The 18,357-nt window shown below is 42.9% G+C and overlaps 4 protein-coding genes across 10 annotated transcripts in view; 2 read left to right on the forward strand and 2 right to left on the reverse strand.

Annotated features, from left to right (window-relative positions):
• LOC311360062 (IQ motif and SEC7 domain-containing protein 1-like) overlaps positions 1 to 5,236 on the forward strand; it is an 84,083-nt gene extending 78,847 nt beyond the window's left edge. For 6 of the 7 annotated variants that reach the window (XM_084480143.1, XM_084480144.1, XM_084480145.1 and 3 more), the window contains one exon: positions 1,142 to 5,236. In XM_084480143.1, the coding sequence (XP_084336269.1) occupies positions 1,142 to 1,837 (696 nt within the window). In that variant the 3' untranslated portion in view covers positions 1,838 to 5,236. The remainder of the gene's footprint in view (positions 1 to 1,141) is intronic. The other variant, XM_084480149.1, reaches the window with a different exon arrangement.
• Positions 5,237 to 6,076: 840 nt separating this feature from the next.
• gp9 (glycoprotein IX platelet) lies at positions 6,077 to 7,432 on the forward strand (the record flags this gene model as incomplete). Its single annotated transcript, XM_084480039.1, has 2 exons — positions 6,077 to 6,183; positions 6,682 to 7,432. The coding sequence occupies exon 2, from the start codon at positions 6,683 to 6,685 to the stop codon at positions 7,430 to 7,432; it is 750 nt and encodes a 249-aa protein (XP_084336165.1). The 5' UTR covers positions 6,077 to 6,183; position 6,682.
• Positions 7,433 to 8,425: 993 nt separating this feature from the next.
• Positions 8,426 to 11,801, reverse strand: LOC311359559 (haloacid dehalogenase-like hydrolase domain-containing 5). Its single transcript, XM_084479607.1, has 8 exons — positions 11,586 to 11,801; positions 10,518 to 10,721; positions 10,270 to 10,382; positions 10,031 to 10,124; positions 9,867 to 9,900; positions 9,602 to 9,776; positions 9,257 to 9,445; positions 8,426 to 8,924 (listed from the first exon to the last, which is right to left on the reverse strand). Exons 1-8 carry the CDS (start codon positions 11,703 to 11,705, stop codon positions 8,489 to 8,491), a joined length of 1,365 nt encoding a protein of 454 aa, XP_084335733.1. The 5' UTR covers positions 11,706 to 11,801; the 3' UTR covers positions 8,426 to 8,488.
• A 1,011-nt stretch (positions 11,802 to 12,812) lies between these two features.
• On the reverse strand, positions 12,813 to 16,314 carry cnbpa (CCHC-type zinc finger, nucleic acid binding protein a). The gene is made up of 5 exons (XM_084480378.1): positions 16,213 to 16,314; positions 14,565 to 14,730; positions 14,396 to 14,461; positions 14,023 to 14,221; positions 12,813 to 13,846 (listed from the first exon to the last, which is right to left on the reverse strand). Exons 2-5 carry the CDS (start codon positions 14,725 to 14,727, stop codon positions 13,729 to 13,731), a joined length of 546 nt encoding a protein of 181 aa, XP_084336504.1. The 5' UTR covers positions 14,728 to 14,730; positions 16,213 to 16,314; the 3' UTR covers positions 12,813 to 13,728.
• Between the last annotated feature and the right edge of the window lie 2,043 nt (positions 16,315 to 18,357).

Below are 18,357 nucleotides of genomic sequence, written 5' to 3' on the forward strand. Positions count from 1 at the left end.
GGCAGTCTGTGGTTTTGGCTGGGTTGCTCCTCTGGGTGTTCTGTTTTGGTCTTTTGGTCTTTAAGGATACACACGTACGAGTCTGGACTTGGTTGTTGTTATCAACAGCGAGAGGTTCGCTAAGAAAGGAACCACGTCGGCGTGTTCTGTTCTGTAATGGTTCGTATCCCTCTTTAGGACGGGGGTCTCTATTTCAGGGAGAACGCTAGCCCTTTTGTTCTGTTTTTAATCCAGTTCCGCACTAAATGGGTTTCATGTGCACTTCAGACGTGGATTTCATTCCGTTATCTTCCTCATTCATTACACTTGTCGCGCCAGGTCCATGTTGTCGGGGGTTCAAGTCTGCAAATTTCATTTTTTCTAAAGGCATATGGTCTCGATCAAGGCGCACATAAAAGAACATACAGTGTGCTCTTGAAAGGACTCGGCGACGCCCACTGCAAAGTAATGACATTTCATGCACTGGGGGTGAGGAGCGGGCTCCTTAGATCTGGGTGAGAGAGCACGCGGGTCGGTCTCTCTTAGGCTCTCCTCCGTCTCTAGATGAATGCTCTACCTGATGCGGATGAAGGTTTTGGCCGTCACACATCCTCTCTGCATGTAGAATCTACTCCTTCTTTTGTTTTTTTTGTTTTTTTGCCATAGCTGCATGTGTGATTTTTCTTTTGGTTTTTCTTTTGCCAGGTTTTGTATAGTGTTGTTCCCACTTATAAATAACCAAATGTTCCTGCTCGTGCATTTGACTTTGAATGTAGGCCAATTGTGTATTTTGTGTACCTATTACAATTTTAAATGTCCTTTTTTTTTCTTCCTGAAGCACAGTGGGATAAATGCTAATATCTTGGCAGTGGTGTCATTATGGGCAGAAGTCCTTTATGAACACAGGCATACCTCACCATCAAGTGTTTGTGGAAACATGCATAATATTACTCTTCCCCCATCATGAGAAGAACATTTTTGGTTTGTCATTCGCATGCATTATAACATTCTATTACGATTCATGTGTTTATCCCAAAACATGCAGGTTAAGCAAATAAATGCCGTTCTTGTTCATGAGCTTGTCTAGTTAGCCGCCAAGCTAAGCCGATGCTGTGCAGCGCAGGTCCACCGTGCTAACACCCGGTCCCTTTTCCTCCCGCAGGGGTCCATCATTAGCAGCCCCCACACGTGCCGCCGAGCCACGACTCTGCACGACGGCGCAGCCCCCCGGGGTGACCACCTTCCCCACCACCACCACCACCACCACCAACATCAACCACAGCACCACCACCAACAACAACAACAGCAGCAACCGCAACACCACCACCACCAACCCCAACACCCCTCCCACCCCAGCATGGCGTCCACCTCCATCCTGGGCTCGCTGTTCGGCAGCAAGCGGGGGAAGCCCCTCTGCCCGCCGCAGGGCCACGCCCCGCTGCCCCCGACCGGCCAGCCCACCCTCATCTCCCACAAGCTGCACCCGGCCAACCTGCACCACACGGCCCAGCAGCCCCCGCCTGGCCCTGGCCACCACGCCCAGTACTGCCCCACCCTCCAGCAGCAGCAGCAGCAGCAGCAGCTGCAGAACCCGCCGCCCTACCACCACCACCACCACTACCACCCCCCGCCCCACGCCCAGCACCCCCCAGTGGAGGCCGCCGCCGCCGCCGCCTACTCCAACTCCCACGCGCACACACACGCGCACCCTCAGCACAGCCATCACGGCAGCCAGAATTCCCACCATGCCTTGCACGGCCAGCCGGACAGACACGCGGCTCACCACCACGGCCAGCAGCCGGGCTCCATGCCCGGCGGACCCAAACCCAAACACAGCGGCATCAGCACAGTGGTGTGACCAGGAAGGCCAGGAGAGGACACGACGAGGGAGAGTGTGATCGCTAAGACTGGATGGAAGGGAGGAGAAAATGCTAACACCAAAGGGAACTGACAGCATTCATTTATGGCCTGTCCACTGTGCTTAACCTGCTGCTGTGATGGCGATGGATCACAGGCAGCCCCCCTATATATAAATATATACATCTCCACTCTTCTTCTCAGCAAGATGCAGCTTGGAATCGGGCTCTTCATCTTCTGTCCGTAGGGGGTCTGAATCCCGGGCAGCCCCGGGCTCTATTTGAGTTTCAGGGTGGCGTCTCTTGCAGGAAGAGGCCACCCACCCATTCACCCCCTGCAAAAATAACAACAACAGCAAACAGTTTAGCTGGCGGTGATGGCTGAGGCGAAGCTCCTCCACACTGCTCCATGTATCCAATAAGCCTGCGTCTTCCCTTCACCCACTGAGGAGGAAAGGCAGAGGGACCTCAGTCTGTCACCGTGATGGAGTCCTATATTGTACACTGTTATTTCCGAACTTTTTTAAAAAACAACGCTCTTGAACTCCCCATCGTCAACATCATCATTATCATCATCGTCATCATCATTTCCGAATGCTATTCGCCACCGCCTTCCCTGCCCATCCGCGCGTAGCCGACCAACCTTACTATAACCATTTCACAACCTAGCCCAGGTCAGCAGACCGGGGCTAACATCTGCGTAGACTGACTCGGCCGTAGTAGTTCTAGTGCTGTATTTACTGTAGATGACAGCTATACGTATTGTCTCTTAGCTCATAAATAAATGTGCCAATTACTTATGCATAATCTATTTAGTCAATAACTTCATGTACAGTATATTGTGCTTAAAGTAATTTGTAAGATTATACTTACAATTATCAATTAAAAATACATTTTATCAGTGTTATACTGACTCTGTAACAACGAGATGTAAACATCGGAACAGATGGAACTCCCCAATCAGCCCGGCTAACAATCTAATTTGGACTTGTTTTCTTTCCTTTTCTTTGGTTGTTTTTCCTCACATCCAATACAAAGAGCTTCGGGATTGGCAGCTGTAGCACACCGGCCTCCAAACACCAGGCTGGTCTGTAGGAAGCCATCTCTTGGGCTGCCCAGAGTAGACCTGACTACGCACTGCCTTTTGTAGATATGGATGACGCCATAGGGTCCCTTTAGTCTCAGCTAACCACTCTCCACTGTGTTTTTGAGATAAAGAGGGGATTTAAAAGGCGTTGCCGGTGACTTCTGTATACCGAGACACGAGCCACTTTACCTACAGACCCATATACACTATATATATATAGATGTAGATATATAGCTATATATCTATATCTCTGTATAGATCAAACATGTTGCTGAGACGATTGCCTTTAACATGCGGCAACAAAGAAGCAGCTCTCTTCGCTCTTCAAATCAAAGGAGTAAATCACCTTTTTCAATCTTGTTTTGCCTTCTGTTCTTTGTTTACAGACCGGTGATGGAAATACTCTGTTTTGTTTCATCTTTTTTGAACACATGTGCAATATCTTATTTTGTACATTCAGAATACGCACAGCATCCCCTCCAGTTTGTGCGATTATTCATGTTGTGTCATAATTTATTTATTTAGTTTGGACCCCGCCCCCCCCCCCTCCTCCCCCCCAGTAAAAAAAAAAAGTGTCTGTGCGACTGTCCTCATAGTTGTGGAGAGAGACAGCCTTGGAGTTCAGTGGAATGTCTAAATAACGTAGGTGACTTTTGCATGTAATGTTTATTGTTGTTCAGCTATCCTCTGCACATCGTATTACGAATCAGTGTTACCATAGCGAGTTTAAGTGCAATCATGTTCAGAAAAATGCAGACTTGGATTGAACGTGGAAGTGTGTCCCATTGGTCCAGGATGAGATTCAGGTGAAAAGAATATATATATATCTTTTGCTTTCAGTTGTTGTTTTTTTTGTTCATTTTAGAATATATAAATACTTGCAGAGTTCACAGTGGAAAGAAGAATGTGTGTATATATTTTATTAAAGGAACATCCTTCTCTTTGGGGCTGAACAGAAATATTTTGCTGGATAAGCACACGTGAAAGAACACTTTCATTTTTTTCAGGAAATGCAGTTGTAACTGACTGCAGCAATGCAAATGAACAAAGGAACATGGTCTATGTAAATAAATAATAACTTTCTAAATTCTACAAATAAAAAAGTGTCTATTCAAAGTGTGTACATTAGTGACAGCTGTTTGTTCCAATATTCAGGTTGTAAATGTATTTTAACTTTCACAAAGAAACTCATTACCATAAGTCAAGCTTCAAAAGGCGGTCACACATTTTACTTTTTGTTACTCATGTGATCCTCATGTTATTATAATAGAGATGAAGAACGCTAGGAGAGAGTAAGCATATCTTGTATGGGACATTAATGGTCAGTTGAATGTGTGTCTATTCATTTTATATTATTACTAAAAACAAATCATTGGATAATTGGATTTTGTTTTTTATGTTTCTGTTATAGAGGTTTTTTTATGTTTAGAAAGTCCATAGTCACTTTGTGTTAAGACGATACCCCAACAATGCACTGCATGGATCTGATGCATAAAGTGTCCTATTCACTGTGAGCTGACAGGAAATATAGAATTCAGCCTGTAAACTTTGACCTCTACCCCCTTTTTTTTTTTGGTTTATATTAATTTGATCGACTTCCTGTCTGTGTCCTGTTTTTGCTGGGACAGCGAAAACAGGACACAGACAGTTCAGCACTTCAGCATGCATTTCATCTACACAGCCATTGTATTGAAACATGAAAGAAAAATAATAACCATGCACTTGAGTTGAACTGCTGAAGGTGTCCATCTTGTAAATATGACACTTTGTGCAAAAAGGATGAATTTATTGGAAGGTGGAGGTTTGCTAACATGTTAAGTTGTCAAGGGACCAAGTGGGTGCAAAAATAAAAACCGAACACAATGTACATAATGTGTATAGGATCATCTGTGTGCTCCGATATCGGCAGTGAAGATCAGGAAGTGATGACACCTCAGTGTAGTGTTGAGAATCACAAACATATCCTTTGTCTCCGCCTCCCAACAAGGGTGTTACTAGAACGTACACTGTAGATCGATCCCCAAAACAGACTGTTAGAAGTGGCAATCTCCACCTATTTAGGTTTCCCCCACACAAACAGAGGATCCTCAGAACACATGCGTGCACATACACACATACGAGCTCCGTTCACACACACGCTACAAGCTGTTCTGTCAGGAGACTTTATTTTTAAAGGGAAAGATGAAAGTGGCCTCATTTCTGTGTGAATTATGTTTGTACAGTGAATAGTGAGTCGGTATGACCCCAGTTATTGTAAAACTTCAACTGTGACAATGTTAAGAACGCAAAATAAACAAATATATGACTTATGGTATGTATGTCTAATGTGTTTTTTTTTTTGTGGTTCTTTAGCGGTTTCATTTGTTGTCTGCCACTCGAATGAAAAGGCTAAAATTATGTTTTCATAAAACTGATAAGTTACTATTGAAATTTGCAGACAAATACAAACAAACAAAAAAAAAAATACATGTTTTATCATTGTCATTACTATGAATGGCTTCGATTACTGTAGTTCATCAATAAACAAACTCCAGTCTATAGGATTAAAAAGGGGAATTCCCTTAAAAGTGCTGTTCATCCCCATTCCCACTAGAGGGCGTTATAGATAAGAATATCCAAACATATATTACTATTTGGGCCTATGTATTTAAGTGGTATGGATACAAATATGATATTCAACTTGTTACATTTGTTGTCAACATACTTTTCTCAGAAACCTTTCCTTAGCTTTTGAATCAAAAATCAAACGTTGGTTATAATACGTTGGGGATATACTCCAAAAGGGACCCTGCTCTCAGACATACCTCCCTGCCCTTTATTCCATTGTTCAGTTTATATGTTAGGTTGTTATGATCCTGATTCATTTTCTACTGAAATTGTAAAAGCGAGAGACAGGTTGCTGCCAAGCAAAGCACCACCTCAGCCCGATGTTGGGCCTAAAAACACATTTTATTAAGTTGCGTTCCTAACGCAGCCTTTTATCTGATAAGCCCCTATCTTCCCACTGCAGAAGTGTCTCCCTAACGACTAGGGACCAAACACAACGACGTCAGCACCGGTTACTACTGGTCTCCTAAATAACCCTTTTAAAGTGTTAGGAACTCAGCCGTCGCTACGTCGACAGTGATCAAAGTAATCCAAGAAGAACCTCAAGAGAACGATGGATTTACACACACCCAATCCGCCGAGACTGGGACGGACACTATACTCAGGATGAATGGATATACAAGTGCAAGCTTTGAAATTTGTGTGAGCCTAAAGGTGTGTATAGGCCTGTACTTCAATGCAGTATTCTGTGCATTATATAACATACGTTCTAGTTTGTACAAGCTTGCATTACATTTTTATGATATCGGCTTTAGGCACATTTTAATAATGCATATTGATGATTCATTTATTTTTTATTATATAATATTTTGATCATACAGCTAAATGTTTTTATAGTGATACTAACCCTAACCCTTTATAGAATGGATGCAATATTATTATAATACATTCAAACTGTAGTTAGTTATGTATATGTATATAATGGACTATAATTACATATTATATCCCTGAATGGGGTACACTTTAAGTAGTATCAAGTAACTTTAGACCACTTTGTGACCACCAGAATAATCAATTAACCTAACGGATTTATGCTCTATATTATTCATAATAGGCCTAGTGTGTCTTTATCTTAGTCTGTACATTGTGAAATGTGCTTCTGTGAATCACAAAGTGGAGTGAATGTGACTGACGTCTTCTTCTCGTCTGCAGGATGCATTCAGGGCTGGGAGTGTTCCTGCTCCTGGCCACCTCTAGTGCACACTCTGTCCCCGGACCTTGTCTCTGTTCCACCCTCTGGCCCGCTGGGCTCCTCCGGGTCAACTGCAGCGCCATGGACCTCGTACAAGTACCTCAGCTGCCGTCAGACACTACAGAGCTCCACCTGCAGGACAATCAGCTCACTGCAGTGTCTCCGGGCGCGTTTGACAGACTAGCAAGCCTGAGGAAGGTTTCACTCTCTGGGAATCGCTTCCACTGTGACTGTAGGATCCAGTACTTGAGAAACTGGCTTCGACGAAACCCAGCGGTTGTGACCGGCGGCAGTCCCACGTGTGCCAGCCCGAGTTCCGTGGCGCTGAAGAAGATAGTTGATCTCGGGGACGAGCTGTTCAGCTCCTGTGCCGTTGAGCAAGGCTGTGTTGACGTAGCGTCTAACAGCCTGCTTGGGCTAATCCTTTGTTGCATAGTTTTTCTGTTAATGTGGTGCCTGAGACTGGCCAAGGACTCCACATTTACCCTGGACATAGTAAATAAACATTCAGGATTTGGGGCTCACTCTTTGCGATCCCAAAAACCCAAATACAGAAGAAGGGTTCCGTGTGCCAACTCAAATGTCAATGGTAACTCTAGCGCCCCCCTCTGGACAGATGATCATGAAACCAGATATATAAATATGGATTTATTACCGCAAATAATGGATGTCCTACACAAGAAACACAATATTAAGATAAAAGCTACTTGAAGTAAGACTGTTTTTCTGGCAATACAAACAATGTATTACATGTCAATATGATATAAACAATTGCAAGGTCATTTATTTGTTTTGATGGATTCTTAAATAATTTTTATTGCAAATTTGTTCATCTTTAAAGCCAGCACTTTTTCTCATTTTATTTTTTATTTACATAACATGCATAAGTATCAATCATTAAAAAAGACGCATGGCTAATGGTCCACTGAACATACTGTAACTCTTTACAACGTATTGCTACACTATAATGTAAATCCCAGCCAATTACAATTCTGTGGCTGTTGCTTTCTCCACTGAAATACTATTACATGAAACAGAAATTGTGCTTTAGCTACGCCCACAAAGATTTACATAGTTTATTGGCTTACATATAGCATGTTAATGTTTACAAAGGCTGTCGCCTGTGCACCTGTTGAGGTTGAGGATGAGACGGGATGCATACATACTACAATTAAAGGACAACATTGCACTCTGCAGTGGAAAACAGATGGGCTTACAGTACATACTGACAATCATGCATAGTTAACATGGGTCAAACGTTGAATGAAAACTCGACAATGAAAGTCATCTTGACAATAAAAGGTCGAACAAAAATATATATTTTGAATAAATATAGCGTAACATCATAATTTGTAACAATCTATAACGCATGACCTAAAAAAATACGTAATAGTTGAACAAGGCAGTTATTTAAAACTAGCTCTTAAACACGTATTGGTGAACATTGTTTGATCATCCGGGGACTATTTACAAATCATGTACGAGGAAAGCACTGAAGCACACAAACAAACTGTTGAGTAAATACCTAATCTTATGAAGTTGTTTAAGAGAGCTTAAAAATGAAATTTTTAATCTAACAAATACCCTGACTCATTAAACAATGCCCACAGTTTTCAAATTCTAAACATTTCATACATGAAGTGGCGATTTCCCCCCCCCCCCCCCCCCCCCCCCCCCCCCCCCACCCTCCGCTCCTCTTGGGACCTCCTCTTGGGGCGATCATGTCGTCATTTCAAGTCAAGTCTTCCACCAAAACCAAAAGTCCTACTAAGGCACAAAGTTCTCCTTGTGGAAGATGAGGTCGACAGCCTCGTTGACGTCCAGCACCACGTGGCCGGGCTCCACCAGCTCGGGGTCGAAGCGGAAGTCCCGGTGCCCGTGGAACACGTTTTCTCTGATGTGCTGATTGGCTGAGGAGGAGGAGGAGGAGGAGGCCGCCTCAGTGCTGGGGTTGTACACCCCTGTGCAGACGAGCAGTGACTTACAGGAAGTAGCGGACGGTAACGCCAGCTCGCCAGCCCAGGCGTGGTCCAGCTCCCCCTCCTGGGGACTGCCAGTTGTTGTTGTTGTTGCTGTTGTGGTTCTTGGGGAGCCGGTGGCCGCCGCCATCTTGGTAACAGCTGTGTGGCTCCTCCCCTTAACCCTCTCCTCCAGGTAGCGGTTGTAAAGGTTGGCTCCGTAGATGTCTGTCATCAGGTTGTCCCTGCGTGTTAAAAAAAGGTTTGAAATGGTTTATGTTAAAACCTAAAAGCTAAAAAACACGAAAGGGTTATAGTAGCTGGATGTGTGCTGAATGTTTAATTTTTAACCGATTTTTATCACAAAAGGGCCCTTGTTTCATTTTTCTTTCCCTCCAACATTTCATGAACTTAATTTGTATTTTCTCCACAATTGAAGTGAAGCATGCGCCAAATGCAGCAATATTCCCGTCAATTCAAGAGCATGCATACCTCTGTATATATGAATAGATATATGATGTATATATTTCATCCATGCTTACTAAGGGTCAACAAAAAAACATCATCTTGTACTTACCCTATAGCATAGAGGGACGTGACGGGATGCTTCCACTGCCTTTCGATGGCCTGGCCTCGGATGAGATACTCTGCAAAATGGTAGGTCAGTTCACTGGGCTTCCCCATCAGAGCCTCGTACTTCAGATCCGTTCCCGTTATCTTTTTGTAGATATTCTCAAGACATACAAGGAAGGTCCCATGTCCAAACCTTTGATCAATGAGAAAACAACAGGGAGACACAGAGTCAGGGGCTATGCTTTTGTTGACCAAACTTGTTTGTTTGGTTGAGTTCATCATGCTTGGAATTCTTGTGTTCAATACAGATTAGACAACACAACGCAGTTTTGGGGTGATCAGCGGTTACCGTGGAGACTGCGCCTCGGCCATCCACAGCAGGTCCATATTGCAGGCCAGCAGAGGTAGGTGGGCTCGAGTCGGACTGAGGTGGGCACCGCTGAGGTTTCCATGGGTCAAGAGAACGTCCACGATCAGCTGGAGATGGGTCTCCCATCGAATCGGCTCCCCAAATAGAATCACAGCTGTAAAGGGTCTCATGTCAGTGACACATGTCGTTGTCAAAATGATGACGTTTTAAACGTGGGTGATTCAACAGGTGTGTGGTAACTTGCCTTCAACATTTGGTAGGTGGCCAACAGCTGCAGACTGAAAGGTAAAAATAAATATAAGCCAAACATATATATCTGAGTTTAAGTTGATGTGTGTTATTATTATTACCACAAACACAGTAAATCTTGGTAGACCATAGCTACCAGTGTTAGGTTTGAGAGCTCACAGGCAGTTTGGGTCTCCTGTTGTGATCCACCATGTCGAGCAACGGAAACGACTCCCTCAGCATGTCAATAGTTACAACATTTTCAAAACCTAAACTGTAAACAAAGAGAGAAGAACCAATTATAAAGCATTGCAAAGCATAGCAAGACAGTACTACCACTGTGTGTGTGTGTGTGTGTGTGTGTGTGTGTGTGTGTGTGTGTGTAATAACAACAAAAACGTATTGAAATTTAATTGTACTTTTTAGCAATGTCCAGAACTGGACCTTGACCGGACACAAGCACACACTTGTCGTGGTACTTCTTGAACATCCTGAGTGGACTGTGGGACATGATGACCTGATCCTGGGTAATCTGGGGGGTGGGCAGGGGATTGCAAAGATTAGCTTGCACAATTTGTTACGTGTGTAAAGTACAGTATATGGCATGTCTGACTTGTATGACTGCTGTTGCATTAACCCAATGTTACCCATTCTGTACATTACTTACAGGGACACCCAGGATGTGGGACATCTGGTCAGCCTTTTTTTGTCTGAGGCAATTCCCTGCATTGGTGACAAAAACCACTGGTACGACAAATTGTCCCTGAGAGTTGACCAGCTTCTGGAATGCCTTTTTTGCTGCAGGGATTGGCATCCTGCCCCGAACCAGCACCCCATCGATGTCAAAGAGAAGCCCAAAGCGAGGCTGTGGCTGTCAATGAGAGGAACCACAGAAAGGGGAAATGTCTCATAACAAGAAATGAAAACCATTTTGGGTGACAAGACAAATCAGAATCATGAGATATAATTCACATTATCAAAAGACTTGGTGCTGAATAAGGCATAGATAGTCCATACCGTTACCAAGTGTGTGTATATATATATATATATATATATATATATATATATATATATATATATATCTCCTGGTGAGTTTTTGTATTATGTATGCATGAGCTCCAAAAACAGTACATGGTGTGTGTGTGTGTGTGTGTGTGTGTGTGTGTGTGTGTGTGTGTGTGTGTGTGTGGCGGGTGGGGGGGGGGGGGGGGTTACTGGGGACTGTTTTGCAAAGAGAAGAGCCCTCATAGTGAAACAGTTTGGCAAACAAAGAGTCGAGTACTCATATTTCTGAGCCCTGGGCGTTGAGAACCAGAAATGCAGCCTAAATGCAGCCTAACTGCAGTGCCCCATTCGGGAATTTTATGACACATCGTAACCAGGCGCCCATTTCAATGCATACGAATCTGGTTTAAGCGGGTCATCTTGCTTTTTGGTCATTGTTATCTTATTGCGGCAATGCAAAATAGATATTCTTGCTCTAATGGAAGGGAAACTATTCATGGGGAACAATTGTTTTTTCTTTGGATAAGCAAAACAATTGAAAGCCTCTGTCGTGTAACTGCAGCTTCTTCACAAAGGATGTTAAATCGCACCCGTTAGGTTGAGGTTTAACCCCTCGCCATTTATCGAAAAATACCCCAAAAATGAGGAATACCACGACTTAGTAACAATTGTAAATTGATAGTTTGTCAGAGCCAACATTAAGCAACAGCTCGTGACAGCCTAAGCATACCTTTCTATTAGACACAGTTCCGCAAAACCCGCACTGAGAGCAGACAACTCCAGCTTTTCGTCTGGCTTGAGGGTTACTCAGGGTGTAGAGACCCCGGCAAAAAGGCAGGAGTCCCTTCATCTCCTTTGTTTTCGCCGGGTTTAAAGCTTATAAAAGTGTAGAACCGCGTATGAAGGGAGCCGGGTTGGGCTGCGCTGGCCGTCTCCTGGCTTTAGTTGTTTTCCTCTGATTCCATCGCACATCATTTGACTTGGCTGAGAGAGGATCCTGGATTGAAGCGCTATCCTGGCCTACCAAATCAGCATTTCCGTTATCTTACTTCCTAAGAGCTGTATGCGTAAAGAGACCGGAAATCGAATATTAACAACCTGCCTAGAAGAACATCAACGGTGACAAGGATAATCAAGTTGGCGTTCAACTGACTAAGAAATTCAACAAAGCAATATCCACGTCATGTATGTGAACCAGATTAGCCTCTATCGGAAGTCCCTCCCTCTCTCCCGCGATGCCATGCAAGTGAATGTCCCGCCCTCTAGCAAATAACGCTCGTTTCAAGCATCCTGTTCAAGGCGTTCCATCGTGAACAGAGAACGTCTGATAGAATTTGACTGGGCCAACAAGAGTGACGACATGGGAGGAATAGGTGGTCCTCCAGCCGTCCTCAGCCAGTGGAGAAGGCGCTTTGCACGGCATCTGCAACCATTGCAAAAGGGCTGCCATTTTATATATGGAATAAATCAAAACAATTGGGAATGCGTACCATTGTACAGCATTATGTAAAGAATTACGTATCTACATACCAGAATGCAAGTACTAAATAGGCTTGCATGGAAGAATTGATGTCTATATCCAGAAATTCTATGTTGGGTTACTGCCTTCAGCTGTGACTGCCATGTAGCCTACTGCAGTCATGCAAGTGCTTTATATAGCTTAGGCCGGCTAAATTTACGCTGCAAGTGCAACCAGAAGGAATTTGACTTGAGGATGTGAGCCATAAGGTTAACCTTAAGAGCTCACTTGGAAGTTAAGGCCAACATTTCACAGAAAGGCAGAGACATTTCCAAGTACCAGTAGAAATTACTTTTCCTTTACCTTAAATATTAGTCTCAGTAACAGTACAAAACCTGGGCCCACTGCTGAATGTTGGCTTTGCCGGTACATCAAATGCAAACTGTGATTTAAAGTCTAACGATTGAGCATGTACATTCAATTCAAGAATACAAGATATTGAAACATGATTCTCCCCGTGCTCCTCCAGCTTTATTGATAGTTTAAAATTACATTTCTATTTTTTTTTTTAGGACTTAAGTTGCATTCTCCTTCCGACTTAAAAACAGAGTACAAGCAAATGGTATTTTTACAGTAGTCTAAGTGATATTGTACAAAAATAACATTTGATTTCTGAGAAAACATTTTCCATTCCCAAATGACTCCTAATTCACACTTGACAACTGTTAATGATGCTAATTCCAGCCAAGGTAAAAAAAAGAAAAAAAAAAAGGAAAACTAAAAATTCAAAACATTTTTAAAGAAAACATACCTTGGGCTAACACTTGACATTTAAATTTTAACAGATTTATATATAAAAGATATTTGTTACTGCAAAACTTTTATATCTTAGCAATATAGCATGTTTGAATATGTTCCGCCCACGTTGCTGCTTGTAGGGCTCAGATGCATCATGTTGCTAACGGTTTTCCTACTCAGTTTTCTTACTCTTGTCAAACTCATATCTTAGCCCACTTTAACAAACCAAAATGACCATACCAGGGAGCCCATGGTATCCATTTACTCGCCATACAGTCCCTCATCCTACCGAGACCCACTGTTCTCAAGGCCAGAGGTCCTATACATGCCATGTTTAGTCCCATTCAGATTCCATCTCTGATCGCCAGTGGCTTGGAAAGGGGGGGGTTTCTTTAACAAAGCATTATACGCAACACCACTATCAAACTAAAACACTTTTTTTGTATTGAATGCAGAAAGATATTTTTCACCCCTTTCATTGTATTATGTCGAGAGGCTCACTGGCCTGGGACTAGCCTCTTGTCAACCAAACCTTTGGCCAGTGAAGAGGATTCAGAGAAAATAATACAACCAACCATCAATCTGAAAAAAACGGAGGGGCAACAAAGGGCACTGATTATGCGGTGGCTTCGCTGGGGCATTCTTTCGCAAGGTGGCCCGTCTTTCCACAGGTGTAGCAGCTCGCTTCACTGGACTTACTGCACTGAATAGCAACGTGACCAATTTCACCACACCTGGAAAGACAAAAAAACATTGTTAGTTATAGACACATGTTATATTCCACACGTATATCAAGAGCCTTTACATCATGTCATGTATTTGTAGTACTGAGGGAGAAAAAAAACAATATGAAACAATTGTGTCATATATACACACACACATGTATACAAATGAAATAAAGTGGCTTCACCTGTAACATTTCACTTTATCACAAAGCTTCTGGATGTGGCCAAAGCCTCCACAGCAGTAGCACTTCTGCTCATTGGCATGGTCGCACTCACGAGCCATGTGGCCAGTCTTGCCACAGCTGTAGCAGTGATGCTCCCTCTCCTTCTTGGGCTCTGTGCAGTCCCGAGAGATGTGGCCACTCCTGTGGCAGTTGTAGCATGCTGTAGTGCAACACAATAATATTCATTTCATGAACAATGCTAATTCCAACTTTTCCAGCCAATCAGTAATTGGTTGGCTTGGAATAAGATATTGGGGACCTCAGACCTCAATGGTTAGGAATTATACACAAACAATTTCAACCAAAACATTAATTCTACAAGCACAATACGCACCATCCTCAGATTGCCCACAATCCTTTGCAATGTGACCTTGGTCCCCGCACCTGAAGCAGAAGTGGTCTGGGGAGAAAGCGTTAAGGGTTATAAAAGTGTGTCTCCTTACATTTCAAGCAATGTGCCAGAGGGAATACTCTCAGTAACGTTCATAGTGACTATTTTTTACCCTTGCCGCGTCCCCGGCCTCTACCGCGTCCCCTGCCGCCGCCGTTACCCCCAACACCACCAACTCCACCGCCACCTCCTCCACCACCACTCCCGAGGGGGCAGTTCTTGATCCAATGTCCAGTACGGTGACAACCGAAACACTCGTTGATGGACTTGTCCATTATCTGAGTCAAAACAAGACATGAGTTACAATACAGAACTCACTGGAGAAACATTTGTGTGCGCAATAACCCCCCATGCCAATTAACTGAGATCAGGTGAATAACTAAATAAAGACTAACATTCTGAATAGCATAGACAAAAATGATACATTGAATGTCATAAACATGTATCTGCATGTCCCCAATGATATGTATGAGGTTGGACTACAGAGGTTATCCTAAACTACAAATGGAAAGGCAACATTTGTTGCTCAAACGGTTAAACGCTAGTCATACATCTACTATACTACCAACTCAGGGATCTTAGGCCTGTATGGAGCAGTGGGTACAAACTACCTATAGTCTAGCCTATTTCTCCACACCATCGGTATCGCTCGCTACTGGGCTGACTTACATGATTTCATCAATGGAATCATGTTGTGATCACCACAGGTCAAACTTCTCCAAAGTGTGTGCTGACGGTGATAAAGACATCAGTCATGAAGAATGCGAGTTAATAAGTAACGGTAACCACATTACTCACAGTGCCCCAGTAATACTATAGAATGCTACCCTAGTCGGGACGGTTAGAAAAATGGACTCAATCTTGTTTCACAGTTGAATGCAATGCAACTGTAACATTGCATGGCAAAGGGCATTTGGCCATGTTGGGTACGTCGACCCATAATTTACTCCCATCGTAAAGACGCCCATCTATGCAACACTACCTCGTGTGAATCCTTTAACATTGCTGTATGAAATGTACTTGATTTATCAGTCATCCAGGCTTAGGAGGTCATACAAGAACGTAACAGTTAAATGTTATACTAAAACGAAAAGGTAAAACGAAGTAACGTCAGTCGAAATCAATGCCATTAAACGCACGCCGTGTCTCCTGCAGCTAGTCATGTAGCATCCATGCGTTAGGCTATCGGTCTTGCAGAGGTAGCATTAGATAATAGCGCAGATTAATACAAGACTCGTTCCAGACAAGAGTCTTGGATTGATCGGTACATTTAGATCGCGATGATCTCACCGACCAAAGTAAATGTCGCATTACACAAAACGAAGCGATGTGTAGCAGCTATCCCTGCGTTGGGGCCTTGTCACGTTGACGCAACTGCGTACTCGGCGAGACACCGCGTGTTAGCCTCGCCACCTTTTCAATACAACAGACACACGACCACGTCGACGATAGCGGCTCGTTTCGACTCATCCGGGGGTCGCCGGCCAGCCATCGAGAAATTACACCGAATGCATGGGACAAACTCGCATTAAAACCTCTGGACAATGAATAATCGAACACCTTTCCCGCGCAGAGCTCTAATGGCTCAAAGTCGTTGAGAAGCGCTAGCAGGCCGAGAACCCGATGTCCCGTAAATGGCTTCTTACAATGTGTGCTCTTTCAATTAAAAATAACAAACAAGCACCGGTGTGCACTTAGTGTAACATACCCAAATTGCATTGTTTAGAGAAGATTAGGCAAAGAATGAGTGTATTTCTTACCTTTTCAGCTATGACTACTAAGATTCTGTTTACGCCTCCTCCTCTGAGCTACAGGCGGTGTGAACACGAGTTTCTGGAGCGTCATTCATACTATAGAGTAGGCATGGGCGATTCGCGAACGATTCGGTCAGAACGAACGAATCCCGAAGGTGAACGACGAGAACTGATTCCCAAAAAGAAGAGAACTGATTCCTTTTTTTTAACATAAAATAAAAATATGGTCACGTAAATAAAAGATACAAACGAACAGAGCTTCGTCTCCCCTCGACTTCATATTGATTGAGGCTAAAAGTTCTCATATTGATTGAGTCTAAAACGTTCTCAAACCACACGTAAGCGTAAGGCGTCGTAGGCTAATGCTACAGAAATTAGCTGTTTTCCCGAGCACCGTCACCGTCTGAGACCTTCTGGTGGTTTAAAAGGCTCCGTTTGCGGGCGTACCTCATATTTAAAAGCAAAGCGGTGAGGCCAGACACATGAGATGCCCTGCCAAATGACGTAACTGAAAGAACTGATTCCCGGAAAAGAATCATTTTGCCCATGCGTATAGAGTCAAAGAAAGCGCAGTCGTTGGCCACGGTCTGTGCGTCCAGCCAATCAGGCTGCAGAGTGTCTGGACACCGCCTCTACCAATAACCAATCACTGTGGAGGATTTCTCCAGGATTCGATGCTAAATGTCGGACCTCGTTCAGAGAGATTTATTTAAAACAATGAATAAATACAAAATATAATTGAAATATAGAAAACTGAAATAAAAATCGTATATAGTTATAATAGTTATGGCCCTTCCTGCCTCTAGTTTTTAGCAGACGCTAATATTATAATTCCAATAGTCATATGTAGTTTATATCTATGTATTGCCTAGCCCCATATCATGTAGTGGTCATGGTTATGGAAGCATATATGTAGTAAAATTCAAATGGGAATGCAATTTGCAATTTGCAATTCAATAAGTCATTACATTGTGCAATTGACAATTCATTATGCAATTTAATAATGTAATTTGTAAATACGTTATTTAAAGTGTATTTTAATATGCAAAGTGACAATGAAATCCTCAATAAAATTTGCAAAAGTTCTAACAATAAAAATAGAATAACATTTTGTCAAATTTTTTGAGTTCCTTTATTCAAATTGAAAAGCTATAGCGTCCCTGTGATTGCAATGCACTTCGCCACGCTCCGTGTGTTGCAAAATTCAAATGACATTTCAATCCGCAAAACACTTCGCAAATCGTTTTGCAAAACGTATCAGCCAATCGCGTCTGGGGGGGAACTACGTCACTTGCTCGTCAGACCAGCTGATCATCCACGCACGTTGCAATTTATTTTCTATGCCTAGCATTGTGCCAGATTTGACTCTTAATAGGTCTATGGTTTGACTGAGTTTACGTAATTATAACTGAAAATGGTGGAAAAGACGGTCTGGCAGCTGCTGCGGGATAAATAAATAAATAAATTGCAATGTGCGTGGATGATCAGCTGGTCTGACGAGCAAGTGACGTAGTTCCCCCCCAGACGCGATTGGCTGATACGTTTTGCAAAACGATTTGCAAAGTGTTTTGCGGATTGAAATGTCATTTGAATTTTGCAACACACGGAGCGTGGCGAAGTGCATTGCAATCACAGGGACGCTATAGCTTTTCAATTTGAATAAAGGAACTCAAAAAATTTGACAAAATGTTATTCTATTTTTATTGTTAGAACTTTTGCAAATTTTATTGAGGATTTCATTTTCACTTTGCATATTAAAATACACTTTGAATAACGTATTTACAAATTACATTATTCAATTGCATAATGAATTGTCAATTGCATAATGTAATGACTTATTGAATTGCAAATTGCAAATTGCATTTCCATTTGAATTTTACTACATATATGCTTCCATACAGTTTGATGCCTCTGATGTGTTATAACCAAAACAACAAAATAAATAACACCAAACTAATCCTGAAATCAATTACCATTAAACTAAATTGAAAGAAGATTGCTCAAATGCACACACACACACACACACACACACACACACACACACGCACGCACGCACGCACGCACACACGCACACACACACACACACACACACACACACACACACACACACACACAGTGAAGAATGTGTCTGTGTGTGAGACACAAAAGTCC

Source organism: Micromesistius poutassou (genome assembly GCF_964030765.1).
Source record: "Micromesistius poutassou genome assembly, chromosome: 15".
Taxonomy (NCBI): Eukaryota; Metazoa; Chordata; class Actinopteri; order Gadiformes; family Gadidae; genus Micromesistius; species Micromesistius poutassou.